This window comes from Pinus tabuliformis, chromosome 3_2 (genome assembly GCF_031772625.1).
Source record: "Pinus tabuliformis cultivar Carrire ecotype Pingquan chromosome 3_2, CPIR1, whole genome shotgun sequence".
Taxonomy (NCBI): domain Eukaryota; kingdom Viridiplantae; phylum Streptophyta; class Pinopsida; order Pinales; family Pinaceae; genus Pinus; species Pinus tabuliformis.
In genome coordinates, this window is record NC_142302.1 from 176,829,545 (window position 1) to 176,848,661 (window position 19,117).

Here is a 19,117-nt window from a genome sequence, read left to right on the forward strand (position 1 = left end):
AAGGAATGGCAGGTCAAATGGCAGAGGTAAAAGAAGTGCCAGAAATCAAGGAAGAGGACCAACATTCAAGAAGGCAAGAAATTCCAAGTATGAATCTAACACTATTAACAATAAGTAGGGTGAATATTATCTACCAGCAGCTCTATCTACTAATGCTCCCCCGGACTTGCTAGGAAATTGGCTTATTGATAGTGGTGGCTCAAGGCACTTCACTAGTTACAAAGAAGCTCTCTATAATCTGATAGAGAAGGAAACCAACCTGGAAATTGTTCTTGGAGATAATTCAAAATATCCCTTGAAATGCGTAGGAAATGTCACTCTTCAATTGAATCAGGGTAATACCATCCACTTATAAGATGTATTATATGTGCCTGATCTCAAAAAGAACCTGGTGTCCATTTCGGCAATGGAAGACAAAGGCTACAAAGTGGCCTTCAACGATGGCAAGGTACGTGTATGGAAAAAGAACTTTAAAGATGCTTTTACTCTTGGGTTTCGAGTTGATTCATTATATCAAGTCGGAGGAAGTGCGTTGGGTGTCATGTCTTGTGACACATCTTTTTAGTCAGAACTATGGCGTCGGAGGTTTCCTCACCTTCATTATAAAGCTCTACCCGATGTAAGGAAAATGGTGACTGGGATGCCCGAGTTCAGATTAGAGCAAGAAGTTGTATGTCTAGGATGTGCCAAAGGAAAGCTAAAAAGGGGACCATTCCCCTCATGCCAAAGCAAGAACTCTGATATATTGCAGTTGATTCACTCAGACATATTCGGTATGATGTCTGTGAACTCCTTGGGAGGATATTTATATTACCTCACTTTTACAGATGATTATTCTTGCAAGACTTGGATATACTTCTTGAAAAAGAAGGATGAAGTGTTCTCTGGGTTTCGGCACTTCAAAGCCTTGATCGAGAATCAAACCAAAAAGAAGATCAAGATCTTAAGGACTGATAATGGAACTGAATATGAATCCAATGAGTTTTATGACTTTTGCAAAGAGGCTAACATTAAGAGGGAGACTACTACACCATATACTCCTAAGTAGAATGGTGTGGAGGAAAGGAAGAATCGGACAATTGTTGAAGCTGTCCGTGCTATGCTCCATGACCAAAGAGTTCCGAAGTTTTTATGGGTCGAAGCTGCAAATACCACTGTATATGTACAAAACCGATGCCCTCATCAAACATTGGGTTCCAAGACTCCCAAAGAAATGTTCACCGGCAAGAAAGCTGACGTATCTCATTTTAGAATTTTTGGAAGCCTTGTATATTTTCATGTGTCGAAAGAGAATAGGAATAAATTAGGTGCATCTAGAAAGAAAGGAATCTTCGTGGGCTATAGCGAAAATACTAAGGGCTATAGAATCTATGTAGCTAGTCAAAGGGAAGTCGAGATTAGTCATGATGTCACCTTTGATGAAGATTTGGCTCTTAGCAAAGTTGACAATCTTCCTACTCAAAGGGGATCTAAAGATGCTAACACCGGGGAACCGAAGGAAAAGGAAGATGAGACGATACCCGATGTGGAAGAACCTATGGATCCTATTGATCCTCCTCCGCAAGAGCCTTCCTCTTCTAGGAAGAGGCCTTCATGGCTTAGGGGGACACTCGATGATGCTGAAGGACACATTGCACCCCGAGGAACCTTCCGTGAAAGTAAGAAGCCGAACAGGTATCAGGGATCCTTGACCATCATGAGCACGATCATCCAAAATGAGCCTTCATCATTCACAGATGCCGTCAAGCATCAAGTATGGAAGGATGCTCTGACCGAGGAATATGAGTCCATTATGAAAAACGATGTTTGGGATGTGGTCCCGAGACCCTAGGACAAAGCAGTTGTCACTTCAAAATGGCTTTACAAGATAAAACATGCAGTTGATGGAAGTGTAGAAAAGTATAAGGCTCGTTTGGTCGCTCATTGCTTCTCCCAGAAGGAAGGTATAGACTATGACGAGATATTTACACCTGTTGCCCGATATTCCACCATTCGCTCGATCATAGCCCTTGCTGCTTCTCAAGGATGGTACCTACATCAGATGGATGTCAAGACTGCGTTCTTACATGGTTCGATCAAAGAGGAGGTCTATGTGGAGCAACCCGAAGGATTTGAGATTTATGATCAAGAATCTCATGTGTGCAGGTTGAAGAAGGCCCTCTATGGGCTAAAACAAGCACCCCGAGCATGGTATGAGAGGATCGATAGCTACTTGATGAAGCTGGGATTCACTAGAAGTGAAGCCGACCCTAACCTTTACTTTAAGGTTATAGATGACAAGCCTCTCGTATTGGTGCTATATGTTGACGACCTCTTTCTAACAGGTGCAGACCCTCTCATTCACGAATGTAAGAGGGAGCTAGCTTCTGAGTTCGAGATGAAAGACCTAGGTCTTATGCACTATTCCCTAGGACTGGAAGTCTAGCAGAAACTTGGGGAGATTTTCCTATCTCAAGGAAAATATGTGGTGAAGATATTGGAGAGGTTCGGCAGGGTGGATTGCAAGCTCGTAACTACCCCGATGGAGCTTGACTTAAAGAAGTTAAGTGGTAGTGCTGCCGGACTTGTTTTACGAAATGCTACCGAGTATCATCAACTCGTCGGAGCATTAATGTTCTTGGTGAAATCTCGTCCGGATATATGCTTTGCAGTCAACACATTGAGTCAACATATGGTTGAGCCTCACCACTCACATTGGATTGGTGCCAAGAATCTGTTGAGATATCTTCGTGGCACAATCACTCATGGGTTGAGATACACTGTCGAAGATGTGAGACTACTTGGATATACTGATGCTGATTGGGCAAGCAGTGTGGTGGACCGAAAGAGCACTTTAGGGTGCTGTTTCTCTTTGAGATCTGCCTCGATATCCTAGATGAGCAGGAAGCAGAAGTCGGTGGATTTGAGGACTGCCGAGGCAGAGTACATTGCTGTTAGCATGGCCTCCTGTCAGACAGTCTGGTTGCGAAAACTCTTCAGTGAGTTGTTTGGATTTACATTGGATACCACCGTGATTCTGTGTGACAACCAGAGCAGGATCCGTTTATCAGAGAATCCCGTATTTCATGATCGCTCCAAGCATATCGATATCAGGTCCCACTATATTCGAGATATGGTACAACGAGGAGCAATAAGGCTCCAACATATCGGTATAGATGAACAGGTCGTCGACATTTTGACAAAGCCCCTAGGAAAGGTCAAATTCCTGACTTTCCTAGAACGACTTGGTGTCGTTTAGAGACCCTCTCATGAGGGTCAAGTATGATGTATTGAGCTCTGGGAGCTTGAGGGGGGTGCGGGGTACTTCTTGGAGCGACATGTGACCACAAGGCGACTCACCATCCCTTGGTGGTGCACTATGTACAAGGTAAAGGTTCAACCTTACTCTGTGACACCCCGTGGCGACTATGGAACAAGATGATTAATTCTCCTGTGGGCTAGGATGATTCATTCTCTGTGGCGACTCTGGAACAGGATGATTACGTTGGGTTGTGTTATATTACGTAGTGGGGGGGTCACAGGGGGGGTGGCAGCCCCCCCTATTTGGGGGGTTTGAGGGGGCCGGGTAGAACCTGTCTACGGGGTCCGGGGCAGCACCTCGGGAAATTTTTTTTTGGACCCTATATTAGGTTGGGCGAACTTACCTATGGTTTTCGGTCCATGGTTTTTGGTCCATGGTATTGGATGCTTCGGCATGTATAAATATGTATTGTAACATTGAAAGGAATATAATGAAAAATCAAGCTAGTAGTCCCAGTTTTGGGATCCAGGGGAAAATCTTTGTGTATATGTGTTTTATGTGTTATGCTCTCACATTGTTTATTTTCTGTGTTTTAGAATTTGTATGTAGGTAATTTCTGTATGGGGTTAAAGCCTACAGATTAGTTCTCCTGTAGGCCAGGATGACTAGTTCTTCGTGGCATACACTGGACAAAATGATTTGTTCTCCTGTGGACAGGATGATTAGTTCTCCTGTCGAGGCATCCTACCCATGCAGTCTGGGACTCATGGGAAGTACCTCTCATTTGATCAATGAGCAGGGAAATGAGGATAGGGACCATAGTAGTACTATCGATGGACGCATTGTTGTATCTACCGCACTCCCTATGCTAGGATGACCTCCATTGATCTGAGATCAATGATACTGATCTGGGATCAATGAGAGTGGTTCACACTCTGAGACTGACTTCGAGTCAGTGGAGGATGGTATGATCAATGTTGCACGAAGCGGGGACACGGAAGCGTCATTTTCCAAAAATCTAGGAAGCAAAGTGTCTGCTATATATATATATATATTTATATTTTTTTGCATTTATACTCAAAACAAACATCCCAAACAGGTGGAAGCGTCCAAGAAGCGTCCAAAACAGGCGGAAGCGTCCAGAAGCATCAAGGAAGCTTCTAAAACAGGCGGAAGCACGCTTCTGGGGACGCATCCGCACGGGACGCGCTTCGAGCCTTGGAACCGGGGGGGGGGGGACGCTTCCTACAACTATGGGTATGATACATCCTCGACCATTTCTTCTTCTTTATAGTTTGAGCGGAGAAGAATGGGGTCAAGCTGTACAAGACAGTGCGTTTGATGGATGGATAGCAGCAACGGTCTGACAGATTGCAGATGAAGTTCTCCCTAGTTGAGAGGGAGTGTTAAAATTGGCAACTAGGGCCAAACTCCATGTGGATCACCACCTTATTTATGGATTCTGATATTTTTCCTAGATTCCTCTCATCGAGAGGTGTAGGAGTGATCTAAAGATCATTCGATTCCGATAAGCATTTATGGAGATATGAATTTATTTTGATTACGGACAAATTGTCAAGGTCAGCCAGCAAAATTATGTAGGCTCAGAAGCCCAACAATCATGTCTCTTCATCCTCAACGTTTGCATATAAATACAAGGAGCATTCTCCTTATTTGGACAATTCAATTCACTCATCTTCTCTTTCTCTCTCCTATGCATAAAAGGAGCCTCTCTCTCTCTCACACGCGTGGCTGAAATGAAGATGTCCTAGGGCAAGGAAGATGCAGAAAGGAGGACGCTAGGGAAACAAGTCATCTCTTTGACCAACGTTGACCAAGCATTGACCTTCAAGAAGTGCGGATTGGGTGTGGTTGCCTCTCCTAGGCAGGATGCAATTTTTGGCACAAAAATCGAGGTGATCTAACCTCTGGTTTGACTGGTGTTGACTGCCCTAGTTTAGGCTGCAGTTGACTTCAGAAATCTGCAAATTCACTGAACTTTTGGGGCTGTTCAAGGGCTGTTTCTTCAGGCTGTTCGAGGACAAGTTGACCGGAAATTGACCAAGTATTTTTGAGGTCAATTTCAACTAGTTTGACCAAGTTTGTCTTTGCTGATCTAGGGTTTGCTGCTGCTGATATAAAATTACAGAATTCAGATTTTATACTATTTCTCTCTGCTGAACTATTGAAGATAAAAGAATATTTGATCAAAGGGTTTTCCCCGCATTGGGGTTTGTCCCTGGCTAGCCGCCACATCTTGTGTTTCTTGTCTTGGCATGTTTTCTGTTAATCATTTAATGTTATATCTGCACTTTACTTAATGTATATGTAATTGCTAATCTGTGGCTAATAAGAAGAAAACTAAGTAAGCTGCTCTAAGCATAGAACATACCATAATTTAACACTTACTGCCAATATTTCTCTTTGTAACTGAATAACCCTGTGAGGTATTCAGTGATGTATTCAGAATTTGCTATTGCTTAATAATAATAAACCCTTAGAGTTGCTGCATCGATTTTCCCGCATTAGGTTTTTCCAGGGACTTTTGTCCAAAAATAACTGTCCTATGGGTTTCTATTTTCCTTGCTCAGTTTCTATGTTTTAGAATCATATTTAATTGGTGTAGGCTGCTTCAGTAATTTATTTCAATGTTTCAAGAAGAAATCTAAAATAAACTTGTAATGTGATTTACAATCTAGGTGAAGTAGATTCAGTTGGTTGTAGTAGGATTCTTGAGATTGTTAGATCTAGGAATTTTCACACCTCTAATCTTGTATATATTTCAATCTATTTTTATATATTTTGTTGGGTTTTTCTTGAATTTCTATTGCAGATTTGAAGGAGGATTTCGATTTAGGTTAGATCTATCAAGATTTGGAGGGAGATCGATTTCTCAAGCTAGGTTTAGCCTTCTAGCCTAGACGGCTAAGACTTTTGGAGTTCAATGAATTATTTTCAGGGCAGTCTAGCCTTTCTTGGAGGTTTGAAAGGGTTTTGATGGTTTCCTTAGCCTCAAGGGTTTTGCCTCTATCAATATTTTGCAAAAATTTTCAAGGGCTTCGCTTGGGGTTTTTAGCCTTCATTTGCTTCAGATCTCATCTTTGGGGTAGCCACTAGTGTTAGAGCATTATCCTTGACATCATAAGGGTTTGAAAGCTATTTTGTCGCTCATATCAAATTGTTTGGAGGCTTGTCATTTGATTTTACTTGCTAACCCTCATTGATTTGCAGGTGTATCATTGAAAAGTTTTTAAGGGTTTCATCATAGATTCTTGGCATAAAAGGGCATGATACAACATGGAATTTTTGTAAGGGAGCCACATACATTTTTGGCCTATTTTCTCTCGGCCAAGGCCTCTTTTCCTTGATTGAAGCAGGGGTATGATAGTTGTTGAAGGACCCAAAACGTTTTGAAGCTTTTTGAGCCTTGAATCACTACAAAATCCCCTTAATAATTTCACATAAAATTTATTTAAAATTTGTGATCATTTTCTGGGCTGGCCGAGAGGGTTATAGGCCTTCCTCCTCTGTGAGCTTATTTGATGACTAGTGGTTTCATTTGTTGAAGGTCGAAAGCCCTTGATGGTTTTGATCAATTATTTGAGGCATTTGCAATCGTCTTTGGTGTCTGGTCTGATTTACTTTGGTAGCTTGAGGAGGTTGTTTGTAAGGTGATTCATCATTGTAAGCCTCTTTGAGTTTGGAGAGTCCTTTCCCTTTGTCAAAAGGGCTTCTCCATTGTAACATAATAATAACAAAAATCTTGTTCTTGAGGGAGCTTGGGATCTCTATCCCATGGTATCCAGACTCGTCATTTAGAGGGAAACATCCTCTTTCTCTTTTCAATTTTCTTAGATCTAGATTACTAACTTGTTCCTCTTGCATTGTTAATTTATATTTTTTCTCATAATTACATTTACTAGCTACTTGATCTATTGCATTTGGAATTGTTCTTGTATTTGGTTTCATTTACAAGTTGAAGATTTCAAGTAGTCTCTGACTCTTTCTAATCTTGTTAGTAATCTCATTTGCCATCATTCAATTGTGCTTTCATTGTAAAATTTTACTTGTTTTCACTGTCTAATATAAGTAAGGTCATCTTAATAAGTATTCAAGTTAAAGGCTTTTCAGATGTTTCTCTAACTTCAAATCTAATTGCATCTAATTTTGTTTTGTTGAGTCATATTTAAGTTGCTTCATTGATCATTATTGTAAGCTAATCATGTTGTGCTCATAAGTGAATCTTGAATATAGATGAATTGACTCTTTCTTGTATTAAAGCATCATTGTGATTAAATCTCATTGGGATATTTGCATTTGCATTCTAGATCTAATCTGCATTCCTAGAATTTACCTCCAAGAATAAGCTTGGCTGATAAAGAGATAGGAAATCCTTCTTCATATCCAATTTGAGAAGCTTGACCCTTATTCAACGGATAAAACGAATGACCTTGCAGATTTTTTTGTGGGTAATCCCTTGTAGGAACAAAGGCACTTGGGTCGTTAGAACTCCTGGGTAGGTATCATTATTGAGGCCTTAGCCTCCTTCCCAAGTAGTTCTTTCTACAACCTTGTCTAAGACTTGCTCCTATAATTGAGGAGAAGGCCTTCACTTTTATGTTGAAGAATCTCAGGGCATGCATATTAAGGTGATTCTTTGATACATGATGACAATTTGTGAATTATTTAAACAATTTATCTTTACTTCATTATTAGCATGTGTTTGTTAACTTCATCAAAATTGCTATAAAAAACAAGAGACAAGAACACAAGTGATTGGCTTTCTGCCAGGACCAAAACCTCTCCCTCTTGGAGAGGAAAGCCCATGCGTAAATTCTTCTTATAGGGATTCCATTGATGAATACCAAGACCATGACCCTTGACACAATCTGCCTCTCCAAGACCAAGCCATCAATCCTCTTCATGTCAATGCTGAGATCACCATCGTGTTCTTTATCGTTGCTGCAATACCATGATCTTCATCACTGCGGCAACACCATGATCTTCATCATTGCTGCAACATAGAGGCCTTTACAGTAGTATCACTAGGATCACTTGCTGCACTGAGTTCCTTCGAGACAATGAGATCACATATATGTATGATCATGATTTATAATTACTGTGATTACAATTAAGTCAGGATCAAGACTATGATCCTTATCACTATTCATCGAAGTATGTTGAGACTGCCTCATACTAGATCTGAATATTGTGATGACATAGTCTCCTTCTATATGTATGCCGAGGATCTCTTCACCGAACCCTTGTTTCATCATCAGGTCATGGCAAGACTGTAATATATATAGAAGAGACAACATTTGACATTATCTTCATTGAGCCGAGAGAGTAGATCTATCACTGTTGTCCAATGACTAGTCTGCTACAGGAGTGCCATCGAGATCTTGATGCCAAGACTGCTCCTTGTTATGCCGAGATTGTCCAGCCTTCATGCCACCTCATCCAAGATCTTCTCTGGTATATCAACCAAGATCTAGCACCTACAGGTATGCTGAGAATATACCTCTATCCGAGATCCTTGCATCTATATGTTGCGTCCTCATTCATCAAGTGATCAACAGGTGACTGCGTTTAGTGTTCCTTTCCATTATGCTGAGACTACAGAGATGCGTGGGATTTATTATGCCATACGGGATCTGGTCTGCCTACATCCAAACAATATGATAGCACCTAGATCCTGCACCTATCCGAGGTCTGTATCCTCCTCCATGTAGTGCGGATCTTCTCCTATACCCACACGAAAGAAAGCTAGATACTTGCCTGCTGTTTGCGGATACCCTAGCCCACTGTAATGCAGATCTTCTGCTCCTTCATCACCCGAAATTTCAGAGACAGATTGCGAGATTTCTTGTCTTCTCTTTGCTGACCCTTCGTGGGTATTTATAGTGGTTTGTGCACTATAATTGAGCTGACATTACCTTATGAACCGACATGACCATTGCTTCAAGCTGACATGACATGTATTTATTTAATTCATTTATTTGGAGCCGACGTGAGGAATTCTTCCTTGTTTTCGCTTGCATACTTCTTGGAGGATTTTGCTTGGTCTTTGGAGGGCTGCTACACAACTTGTAGGCTAGAATACATTGTACGTAGGCTCTTAAAGAGCTCTTCAATACATGACATGACTCTTTGACAATTACATAAAAACCTAAAGACATCAAGAAGAAGTCTTTGACCTAATTTACACTTCTTGCTCATGAAACCCATGAGGCAAGATTTACAATAATAATTCATTACATCATTTACAAAGATCATGTCATTATGAAGACCGAACCTAGTTACACTTTCTTCAACACTCCCTCTTAACTAGGGAGGTATTCATAATGGTACTTGGTCATTCTCAATTTGAAGAATTTATAAGAAGAATCGGATTTGCAATCCATCTGTTATGGCATCATTTCAACCAACATTGTTTCCATTTAGCAAGGCCTTGACTAACAACTCTATCTCTCACTTAGATCAGAGCACACAATGTTGGCATGACCAATCACTGATAGACACAAATCATCATTGTCTCTCTTAGGGTCATACCCAACCGGGTGTTCTCCAATTATGCCCTACTAGGACTATTCTCATCTTGGGTTCCCAGCTCTCAAGAATATCGGTCCTCTTTCCCACTCTTGTCTTGGATTCCCTACCACATCCTCAAAGAGTGTCGGATGCCAGATGATTACATAATCCTCCATTCTTTCTTCCAAACTGAAGATAAGAACGCTGTGTCTAACTCTCCCTCTTAACCAAGGACGAGTTCCAAGTTTCTCTTTACTCAGAAACTTGCTCGAGTTCCTTTACTCATAGGAACCTCCCAGAGCTCCCTCTTACATAGGGACTCTATCATTAGTACTTTATAGGGTCTTCTAGTTGACTGACGATCCACGATCTCGATGTCATCAATTTCTTCACGTGTAGGGTTCAACCATCCATCACTTTTCTTCGTCATGTCGTTCCTTCTCTCCCAGAAAGTGTCCTCCTTGGCTTTACATTTGGGGCTTCCTTCATAAGATCATCTATCTCCACTTTCCTTTAACAGTGATTGCTCTAGATCACATAGTTGTGACATCCTTCACAACTCTCCTTTCCATGATCCTACACACATACCCAGACTTTTCCAAGAGGTTAGACACCAAAACCAAATCGCATATTATCTTTTGGTGATGGCCTTCTTTCAGTGACATCTTCTTGTAGGCATCAATCATCCTGCATCTATGTTGACACATCTCCCAATGATATTTGTTGTCAAGGGTCCTCATCTTTTCAGACTTCCATCAAAGTCTACTCATCATTCCGGGAGGTTTCCTGGTCAAGTCTTCTTGATCCTCTGGATGTTGACTGCCTTCATCATGGTTGCATGTCTCACGATCTCTTTCATCCTCATGTCTTTTATTCCCAGGAACTCTCATAGTTCTTCAATGGTCATCAACTACCTCATACTACATTATGAGGACATATTATGTTGATTTCATCTAGTCTGACTTTTTGCATCCTTTTAGAGGGGGAGATATTTTTCTTCTTGATCATGCTTGATCCATTTTATCTGCAACCACAGAACATGTCATCACAATATCAAATACAAATACAATTATAATCATACATACCTTAATTTTCTTTAGGTATCTTTTAGCAGCTTCCTTTGATTGAATGGTTCTTCAATCCGTTGAACTGCTTCATTCTTCATGTCATTGTACCACCATCTCATGAGATCCAAGAGTTGGAATTTCTGCTGAAACATTTACTGCCTTTCCGTACTTGGAGATCCTCTGCTGAAATCTCTATCAAAGATCCTTCATGATCTAGTATATCCCCATTTGGCAAATGTTTCCTTTGACCTGGATGAACTCTTCTTCTCCTGCAATGTATAACGAGATTCCTTAGAGCTATGTTCTTCATGATTTCATACGAGCTCTTACTTCCATGATGCCATGATGCATCTTCTTACTATGTTCACATCTGCAAGGACTTCAAATATGATCCCTCTGAGAGGGACACCATCTCATTCATAATGGAGATGTATTACTACTCTTTCCTTGACCCTTTCTTCAAATTTCTCCATCCTTTCGGTGATATGAGCTTCTCTTCCATAGTATTGTTTTGTCTTATCAACCTTTTACTTATCTGCACTTATATGTGACCTATTAGCTTGCCTTTCTCTATCTGACATAGCGAAAAAAGACTGCTGATTGAGGTAACTTTCTTGTTTATGGACATTTGTCACCTTGCTTATTAATGATGATCATCTATTCATCATTTTTCTAGATCTCTTAATTGAGACCTCTTGAAGATGCTCCTTCATTCCTTTTGTACTTTATTTCAGAGAGTATGTCCTCTAGTACTTCTTGAATTCTACCTATGTCTCCTTTCTTGTTTCATAGAACCCTACTAGTTCTTATGACTTCAAAGGAGACCTTGATGTTCTGACTTCTCTAAGGATAATGACAATCCTCCTTATTCTATGCAAGAACCTTTGACGACCCATACAACATATAGATCTTCTTGCAATGAAGTCATTTCAAAAATAATTAATGAAAAATACTTACTTGAGATGTGAAGATAAAATCTTCACCTTGATCATGTTGGAGTAGGTGTGTTGATGCTTCCTTTGGTTGAGATCTGTGATAGGCATACCGCCTTCTTTCCCTTTGACCCATCTTCATTGATATATCAACAAACTGCTGATATAACTGGGTAGAAGGCAGCATCAACTTGTGATTGTAAGTGTGTTACCATTGATATCCAAAAACCCTTGCTTTTGTAAACTGCTTCCTAGGGTTTCAAAAAGGTGTAGGCTTCAATTTTAAGATCCTCCGGGCTGCCTTGATATTGAGGCAATTAGATGATGATTACTTGAGACAAAATCTCTTGTTGATATAGACAATATCCCTTGTTACTAATGTTGTATGCTGATCCTTTGAACTAGGGTTTAGATCTTTCTTGCTTTGCTACTCTGCTTCAAAGCTTGATCCCTGCATGTCTCCTTTCTGCCCTTTTCCTTGACTATTGAACCTCCCTCTGATACCATGTTGAATAATCTTAGGGCATGCATATTAAGGTGATTCTTCAATACATGATAACAATTTGTGAAGTATTTAAACAATTTATCTTTACTTCATTATTAGCATGTGTTTGTTAACTTCATCAAAACTGCTATAAAAAACAAGAGACAAGAACACAAGTGATTGGCTTTCTGCCAGGGCCAAAACCTCTCCCTCTTGGAGAGGAAAACCCATGCGTAAATTATTCTTATAGAGATTCCATTGATGAATACCAAGACCATGACCCTTGATACAATCTACATCTCCAAGACCAAGTCATCAATCCTCTTCATGTCAATGCTGAGATCACTATCGTGTTCTTTATCACTGTTGCAATACCATGATCTTCATCACTGCTGCAACATAAAGGCCTTTACAGTAGTATCACTAGGATCACTTGCTGCACTGAGTTCCTCCAGGACAATCAGATCACATATATGTATGATCATGATTTATAATTACTGTGATTACAATTAAGTCCGGATCAAGTCTATGATCCTTATCACTATTCATCGAAGTATGTTGAGACTGCCTCATACTAGATCTGAATGCTGTGATGACATAGTCTCCTTCTATATGTATGCCAAGGATCTCTTCACCGAACCCTTGTTTCATCATCAGGTCATTGCAAGATTGTAATATATAGAGAAGAGACAACGTTTGACATTATCTTCATCGCGCTGAGAGAGTTGATCTATCACTGTTGTCCAATGACTAATCTGCTACAGGAGTTCCATCGAGATCTTGATGCCAAGATTGCTCCTTGTTATGCCGAGATTGTCCAGACTTCACGCCACCTCATCCAAGATCTTCTCTGCTATGTCAACTGAGATCTAGCACCTACAGGTATGCTGAGAATATACCTCTATCCGAGATCCTTGCATCTATATGCTGTGTCCTCATTCATCAAGTGATCAACAAGTGACTACGTTTAGTGTTCCTTTTCATTATGTCGAGACTACAGAGATGCGTGGGCTTTATCATGCCATATGAGATCTGGTTTGCTTTCATCCAAACAATACGATAGCACCTAGATCCTGCACCTATCTGAGGTCTGTACCCTCCTTCATGTAGTGCGGATCTTCTCCTATACTCACACGAAAGAATGCGAGATACTTGCCTGCTATTTGCGGATACCCTAGCCCATTGTAATGCAGATGTTTTGCTCCTTCATCACCCGAAATTTCAGAGACAAATTGCGAGATTTCTTGTCTTCTCTTTGCTAACCCTTCGTGGGTATTTATAGTGGTTTGTGCACTATAATTGATACGACGTTACCCGGCATGACCATTGCTTCAAGCCGACATGACATGAATTTATTTAATTCATTTATTTGGAGCCGAAGCCAACATGGGGAATTCTTCCTTCTTTTCGCTTGCATACTTCTTGGAGGGCTGCTACACAACTTGTAGGGTAGAATACATTGTACATAGGCTTTTAAAGAGCTCTTCAATACATGACCTGACTCTTTAACAATTACATAAAAACCTAAAGACATCAAGAAGAAGTCTTGCTCATGAAACCCATGAGGCAAGATTTACAATAATAATTCATTACATCATTTACAAAGATCATGTCATTATGAAGACCGAACCTAGTTACACTTTCTTCAACATTTTAGAATATACATATAATTAAAATCAACCAAGATCTTGCATCTCCCATAGGTAGATCTTGAATCTTCATTTTGCATTTCAATTGATTATCTATAATTGGAATCGTGAGCTCAATTTATTTACTTGTGAATCTTATATTCTAATGCTTGTCATTTTCAAGTCTATTGTTTCTTGAATATCATCTTTACTTGAAGTGCAAGTTTTTATATACATCTGTAACTTTATCTTTTACTGCTTATATATCTAATTGTTTTAATACTTTGATCTTTCGTACTAACTTTGTCTTGCAGCATTGCTTGTCTTGTAGCTTGGGATATAGTTTATTTGTGCAAGTCATTTAATTTGTGTTTGAGCATTATCATTAAGGTACTGGTCTAATCAATGTTTATCCTATTAAGTGTCATATCAAATTTAATCAAAATCTATCCCATAACATCTCACATTACTCAATAAAATACATTACTTGCCAGTTCACTTTAAATCAAGTTGGCTAGAGGAGTGATTTCCTTGCCCTTAGTCTCCTAGAACTTGTTGTTCCAACAAGTTTTTCTCTTTCATCCATCTTTAGGGACTACCCCCCATAGCTTGTCTAGGGGAGAGCTTAAACGGAGTGAGTAGGGAATAGGTGACAACCCCTACTCTAAGCGTTGCGCCTTATCTGTACACTTTGGGCGAAAACACTTGACTATTAAAGGAGATGAGAGCTCACTCCTTAGACATGCATTTGGGATAATTGTTTTGTTGTTGTTGAGTTGAGCTCTTGGAGCTTGTTTGGGTGAGAGCCCACATTATGTAGAGCGTTAGTTTTGGTGGCCAGTAGTCCACCCTAGCTAATCTAGTGAGAAGGGGTTTTGGTATTGAGACATATACCTTAGCCACTCGGAAGAGGAGGGATCAAATTAGATCTGCTCATTGGCATTAACGTGGAGATCGTGAGGAGAGGTCAATCAGATCTCTCACAAGAACATAACATTGGAGGAGCTATTGTCAGCCATACAAATATCTCGTTGGAGTTTTAACAGGTTCTTAGAACCATATTTGGCATGTATTTCCAGATCCATATTTATTGTAATAAGGCTGAATTTCTAATAAGTATTTTTTGTGTTTTTCTTGATAAGATTTTGCAAAGTGCCACGGTGTTATTTAAAGTTTCGGCAAAATTACCTCTGTAAATTTTCTGAAGAAATCTGAAGAGGAAATTTATTGAAAATTTTAGAAAATAATTAAAAGGAATATTACACCCCTAGTGACACAAGACGAGATGGCTAATCATAATTATTGTGTAATATGTGGTTGTTTCTGTCACCAATTTTCTGTTTGAATCTTTGGGAATCATGCTTTTGGGGTTGGTGAAATATGTGTTCAATTTTATCTGCTGGTTTTTGAGTTTCTACTTTATATGAGAACTTTGTGTGATTGATTGATTGTTTTATAAAGTAATATTGTTTTCATACTTTGAATTAAAATATCCATGCTTATATAAGGAGATTTTTCTTATTCGATATCGTTTAGGATCAAATCCAAAGCTTAGTCTGGATTGTATCTATTGAACTGGATGTGTGATTCATAAATATAATTTTCAGTTTGTTGTCATCATCACTGCACTTGTTATATTCGGTTTACTTTTTCACTTTATTCTGTTTTTCCTCTTATGTCCTAATTGCACCTTGATATAGTAATTTGGTGTCTATTTTTCTAAATATTTTATTTTTTATGCTTCAAATCAATTTTACAATATCCCTTTCCCAATGGAATTTTCAGAGGTAATGAGAAGCAACAAAAGCTATTATATGAGATAATCAGGAGTGAGGAATCAATGAAGGAGATGACTGTGAATCGCAACCTAAATCATATACCTTGTATTCAAGAGCAAAGTTCTGTTGAAACAAATGTTTATCGTGTTTCATCATCTGGAGCTACCGTCACCTGTGATTCCAGTGTCAGTCTTATCTATAAATACTGTGCAAAGTTGCCTGGAGATAAGTAAGTGACTAGTGCTTTTGCTAATTCAACTTCTGTTTAAGATTTCATGAAATTTTGTACATTTATGGTTTCATTATTAACCTGAACACTTATTGTGTGCCAATTTTGTCCCAATTTCTTCTCAAAACTTACGTAGGATATCTAAATAATTGTCTATTTCAAAGTCGCAGACTTGGAATTGGCATAAAATTGTGAGGAAAAAGAGTGAAGAGTTTGAATCGGACAGGGTAAAAATCAGCAGACACAAAAAATAAAGATATACACATTGAATTATAAAAAAGCATTTTTCATTGGTATTTAATAAAGCCATGTCCGTGCAATGCAAAATATTTATATGCAAAGTCTCATGGATGAATAGTTATCTCAACCACAATGAGTCTAGACTCCAAGCTGAGAGCTGGAAGCATCCTCTCATAAAAGTTAAGTAGATTGTAAAAACTGAAGTGTAACAACCCAGCTAAATTAATCCATTTTATAAAGTTTTAAACTTTATAATAAAACCAATTATGAGGAAATTTAAACTATAAGTATGTTAAGTTTATATATACAATTTAAATTTAAAACATATATAAGTTTAAATTTTATAAAATATATAATTTAACCTTATAATATATATATATATTAAAATTACAAAATATGTATTTGAATTTTATAAAGTATATAAATATATATAACTTTGTATAAAGTAAAATGTTATAAAGTATATATATATATAACTTTGTATAAAGTAAAATGTTATAAGTAGAAATGAAACTTTATATATAATGTTATAAAGTATAAATAAAACTTTATATATAAGAATGTATAAAGTATATAAATTAAAACTTTGCAGATATATAAAAAGTTTATATGCTATAAGGTTAATAAATAGATCCATGAAATTGCTATGCGATAACCTACCTATGAACCATCACAGTCCATTAATAAAGACGCTCCCGAAGCAGCTGAATACTTATTGCAGAGCGCCGAGGACAGTGAGAAAGATCTGAGAGCCTTCAATGCGTGGAAGGCGGTGGCTGCAAGTGGGAGGGCGGCCACCGCCAGGCCAGTGAATAAATAGCAGAGGCCTGAACCGGGAGAAGGGGGGAAAAAACCAGAGAAACATAGATTCATCAGCAGGAAACCCGAGAAGGGACTTATCAGAGGAAGAGCTTTAAGTGATCTGAGTTCTGGGCACGGAGGGACAGAGAGCCTCTGTGGAGAGCTTTCTGGATTGAGCAACCAGGTTGCTCTGTCTGGTTGGGTGGTATTGGCCATCTCGAAATTGGGTCAAAACAGCCACGGCATCACCAGCAGCGGGATCGCCAGTTCAGTAGCAGAATCGGAAATCAGCTAGCAGTTCAGGTATGTGCAGATTACAGTTTTATGCATTATTGTTTTCCAATTTTATGAGTAATTTATATGTTTGCTGTAATTCGAAACATGGGTACTACATGAAGTTCGATGCTAAACAGTAAAAAAGCTAAGAAGCAGTTTCTCCCATGTCTTTAGGTGCTTGACCCTCAAGGTTCTTGAAGTCCTGAAGGCTAAAAGGAGGAGCCTCTTCCGATTGAAGCCAAGTAGATGTAGGTTCCCGATCTACTTCTAGCTCTAGGTCTGCATCTTCTATTTTAAGGACAATAGCTGAATCACCCTGAACCTGTCATCATTTTTTTTTGTAAGCTAAGATGGAACCATTTATATTAGAACAGGTTAAAACCAATACATACGTACGATGGCCTCAACCTGCCCTGAAGGGAAACCGGGTCTGTTGGCCATTTGAAGTTCTTAATAGCCATCCAAAAACAGAATTTAACGAGTCTGTTTGTCCATGCTATATATACTAACCATTCAAAAAAACTAACACTGTTTGCTAACTGCATTATAAAAGATAACAGAGGGTAGCATGCTGTTCATCTTCCTAACTAAGGAGAAAATAAACATATCTTGAATAATCATTCTTCCATTGCGCTCGGCTAATGCTCCTCCTCTTTTACTTCCTGAGTAAGCTTCTTTAGCTGCTGCTGTATCTCGTCAAGCTTGCCATCCTGCATCATAATGGTTATCTGAAGGTTGTTTATCTCTTTCTTTAGATTAGGAATGCCTTGGGCCAATTCAGCCATCTCCATGGCCACCTGTTCCATGGCCTTAGCCAACAACCCAGCTAAATTAATCCATGTTCAGCTCATATCACACATTAGGTGTTCAATATTAATATATCAACTGTTGTGAAATAATATATATTTTAATGTGCTATAAAAGTGCCTCAAATTCCTCTGCCCCAGAGCAACTGTAGTGTTGATCTGTGCAAGCATTAAAATCAGTGCTCATCTGTATAAAGGGTGTGACATTCTGCCCATATGTTTTGTCATGGCAGGAAACCAATAAGTTAGCACACTTCCATCACCTGAAGGAAGAACTACTTCTGAGTTGATTACTTCTAACTTTTGGAATTTCAAATTAGCTTATCCATGCTCCAATCAGTGGAGGCACCAATATGTTTGAACCAATAGCAAACTGCTTGCAATTTATTGCCAAAGTTGTCAATGCTGGTAAACATACAAGCCAAAGTTTTAATCCATATCCTTGTAATATATTCGGGGTATGGATACATATGACCCCCTTAAATGTAATAGTCAGGTTGAGGTATGACAGTTATGTTACCGTAACATTTTCGTTTTGGGGATGTTATTAGGTAAATAAACTTTAGATGTCTTACCTTAGGGGCTAATAACCATACACTTCTGCATTATTCATCTTTAGAATACCCTGCATTAGGACAAGGAGGTCGCGAGACCACCCTCCTTGACCTCGGTACCAGTAAGATCCGCCTAGCGGGTAAAAATAGCAAAACTATACCCGTTTATAAATGTGAAGTTGCAAAGAAATTGGTGTGTTAAAATTCGGTTATCCGCCTCAAATTTTCTTTTTATATATAAATTTTATTTGTGTTCAGGGACCATTACTATGGTAAAGACGTATGAGCGACGACGACGTGACCAGGCAGCATCATCACCATTAATGCCGCCACCGTCGCCATCAGCATCCCCATCACCTTCGTCACCACCAAGGCAGCCGTCAACATCAAACGCTCCAACCCCAGAGTTGACTGTGATAATGAACTCTTTGGAAGCCTTATTGGAGACATTAAAGGAATCAGCTAAGGCTAAAAACAAAGAGGAATTTCAGCATGTAGCCACCAGTTCAGCGGAACCAAATAATTTGGAGCCCAGAGGATCGAGAGAAGA

General features: G+C 39.1%; 1 protein-coding gene across 1 annotated transcript in view; it reads left to right on the forward strand.

Annotated features, from left to right (window-relative positions):
- LOC149180364 (endoribonuclease Dicer homolog 3a-like) overlaps positions 1-19,117 on the forward strand; it is a 401,075-nt gene that overhangs the window by 265,435 nt on the left and 116,523 nt on the right. Inside the window, exon 13 of the mRNA XM_089416079.1 lies at positions 15,669-15,890. Coding sequence (XP_089272205.1) covers positions 15,669-15,890 — 222 coding nt within the window. The remainder of the gene's footprint in view (positions 1-15,668; positions 15,891-19,117) is intronic.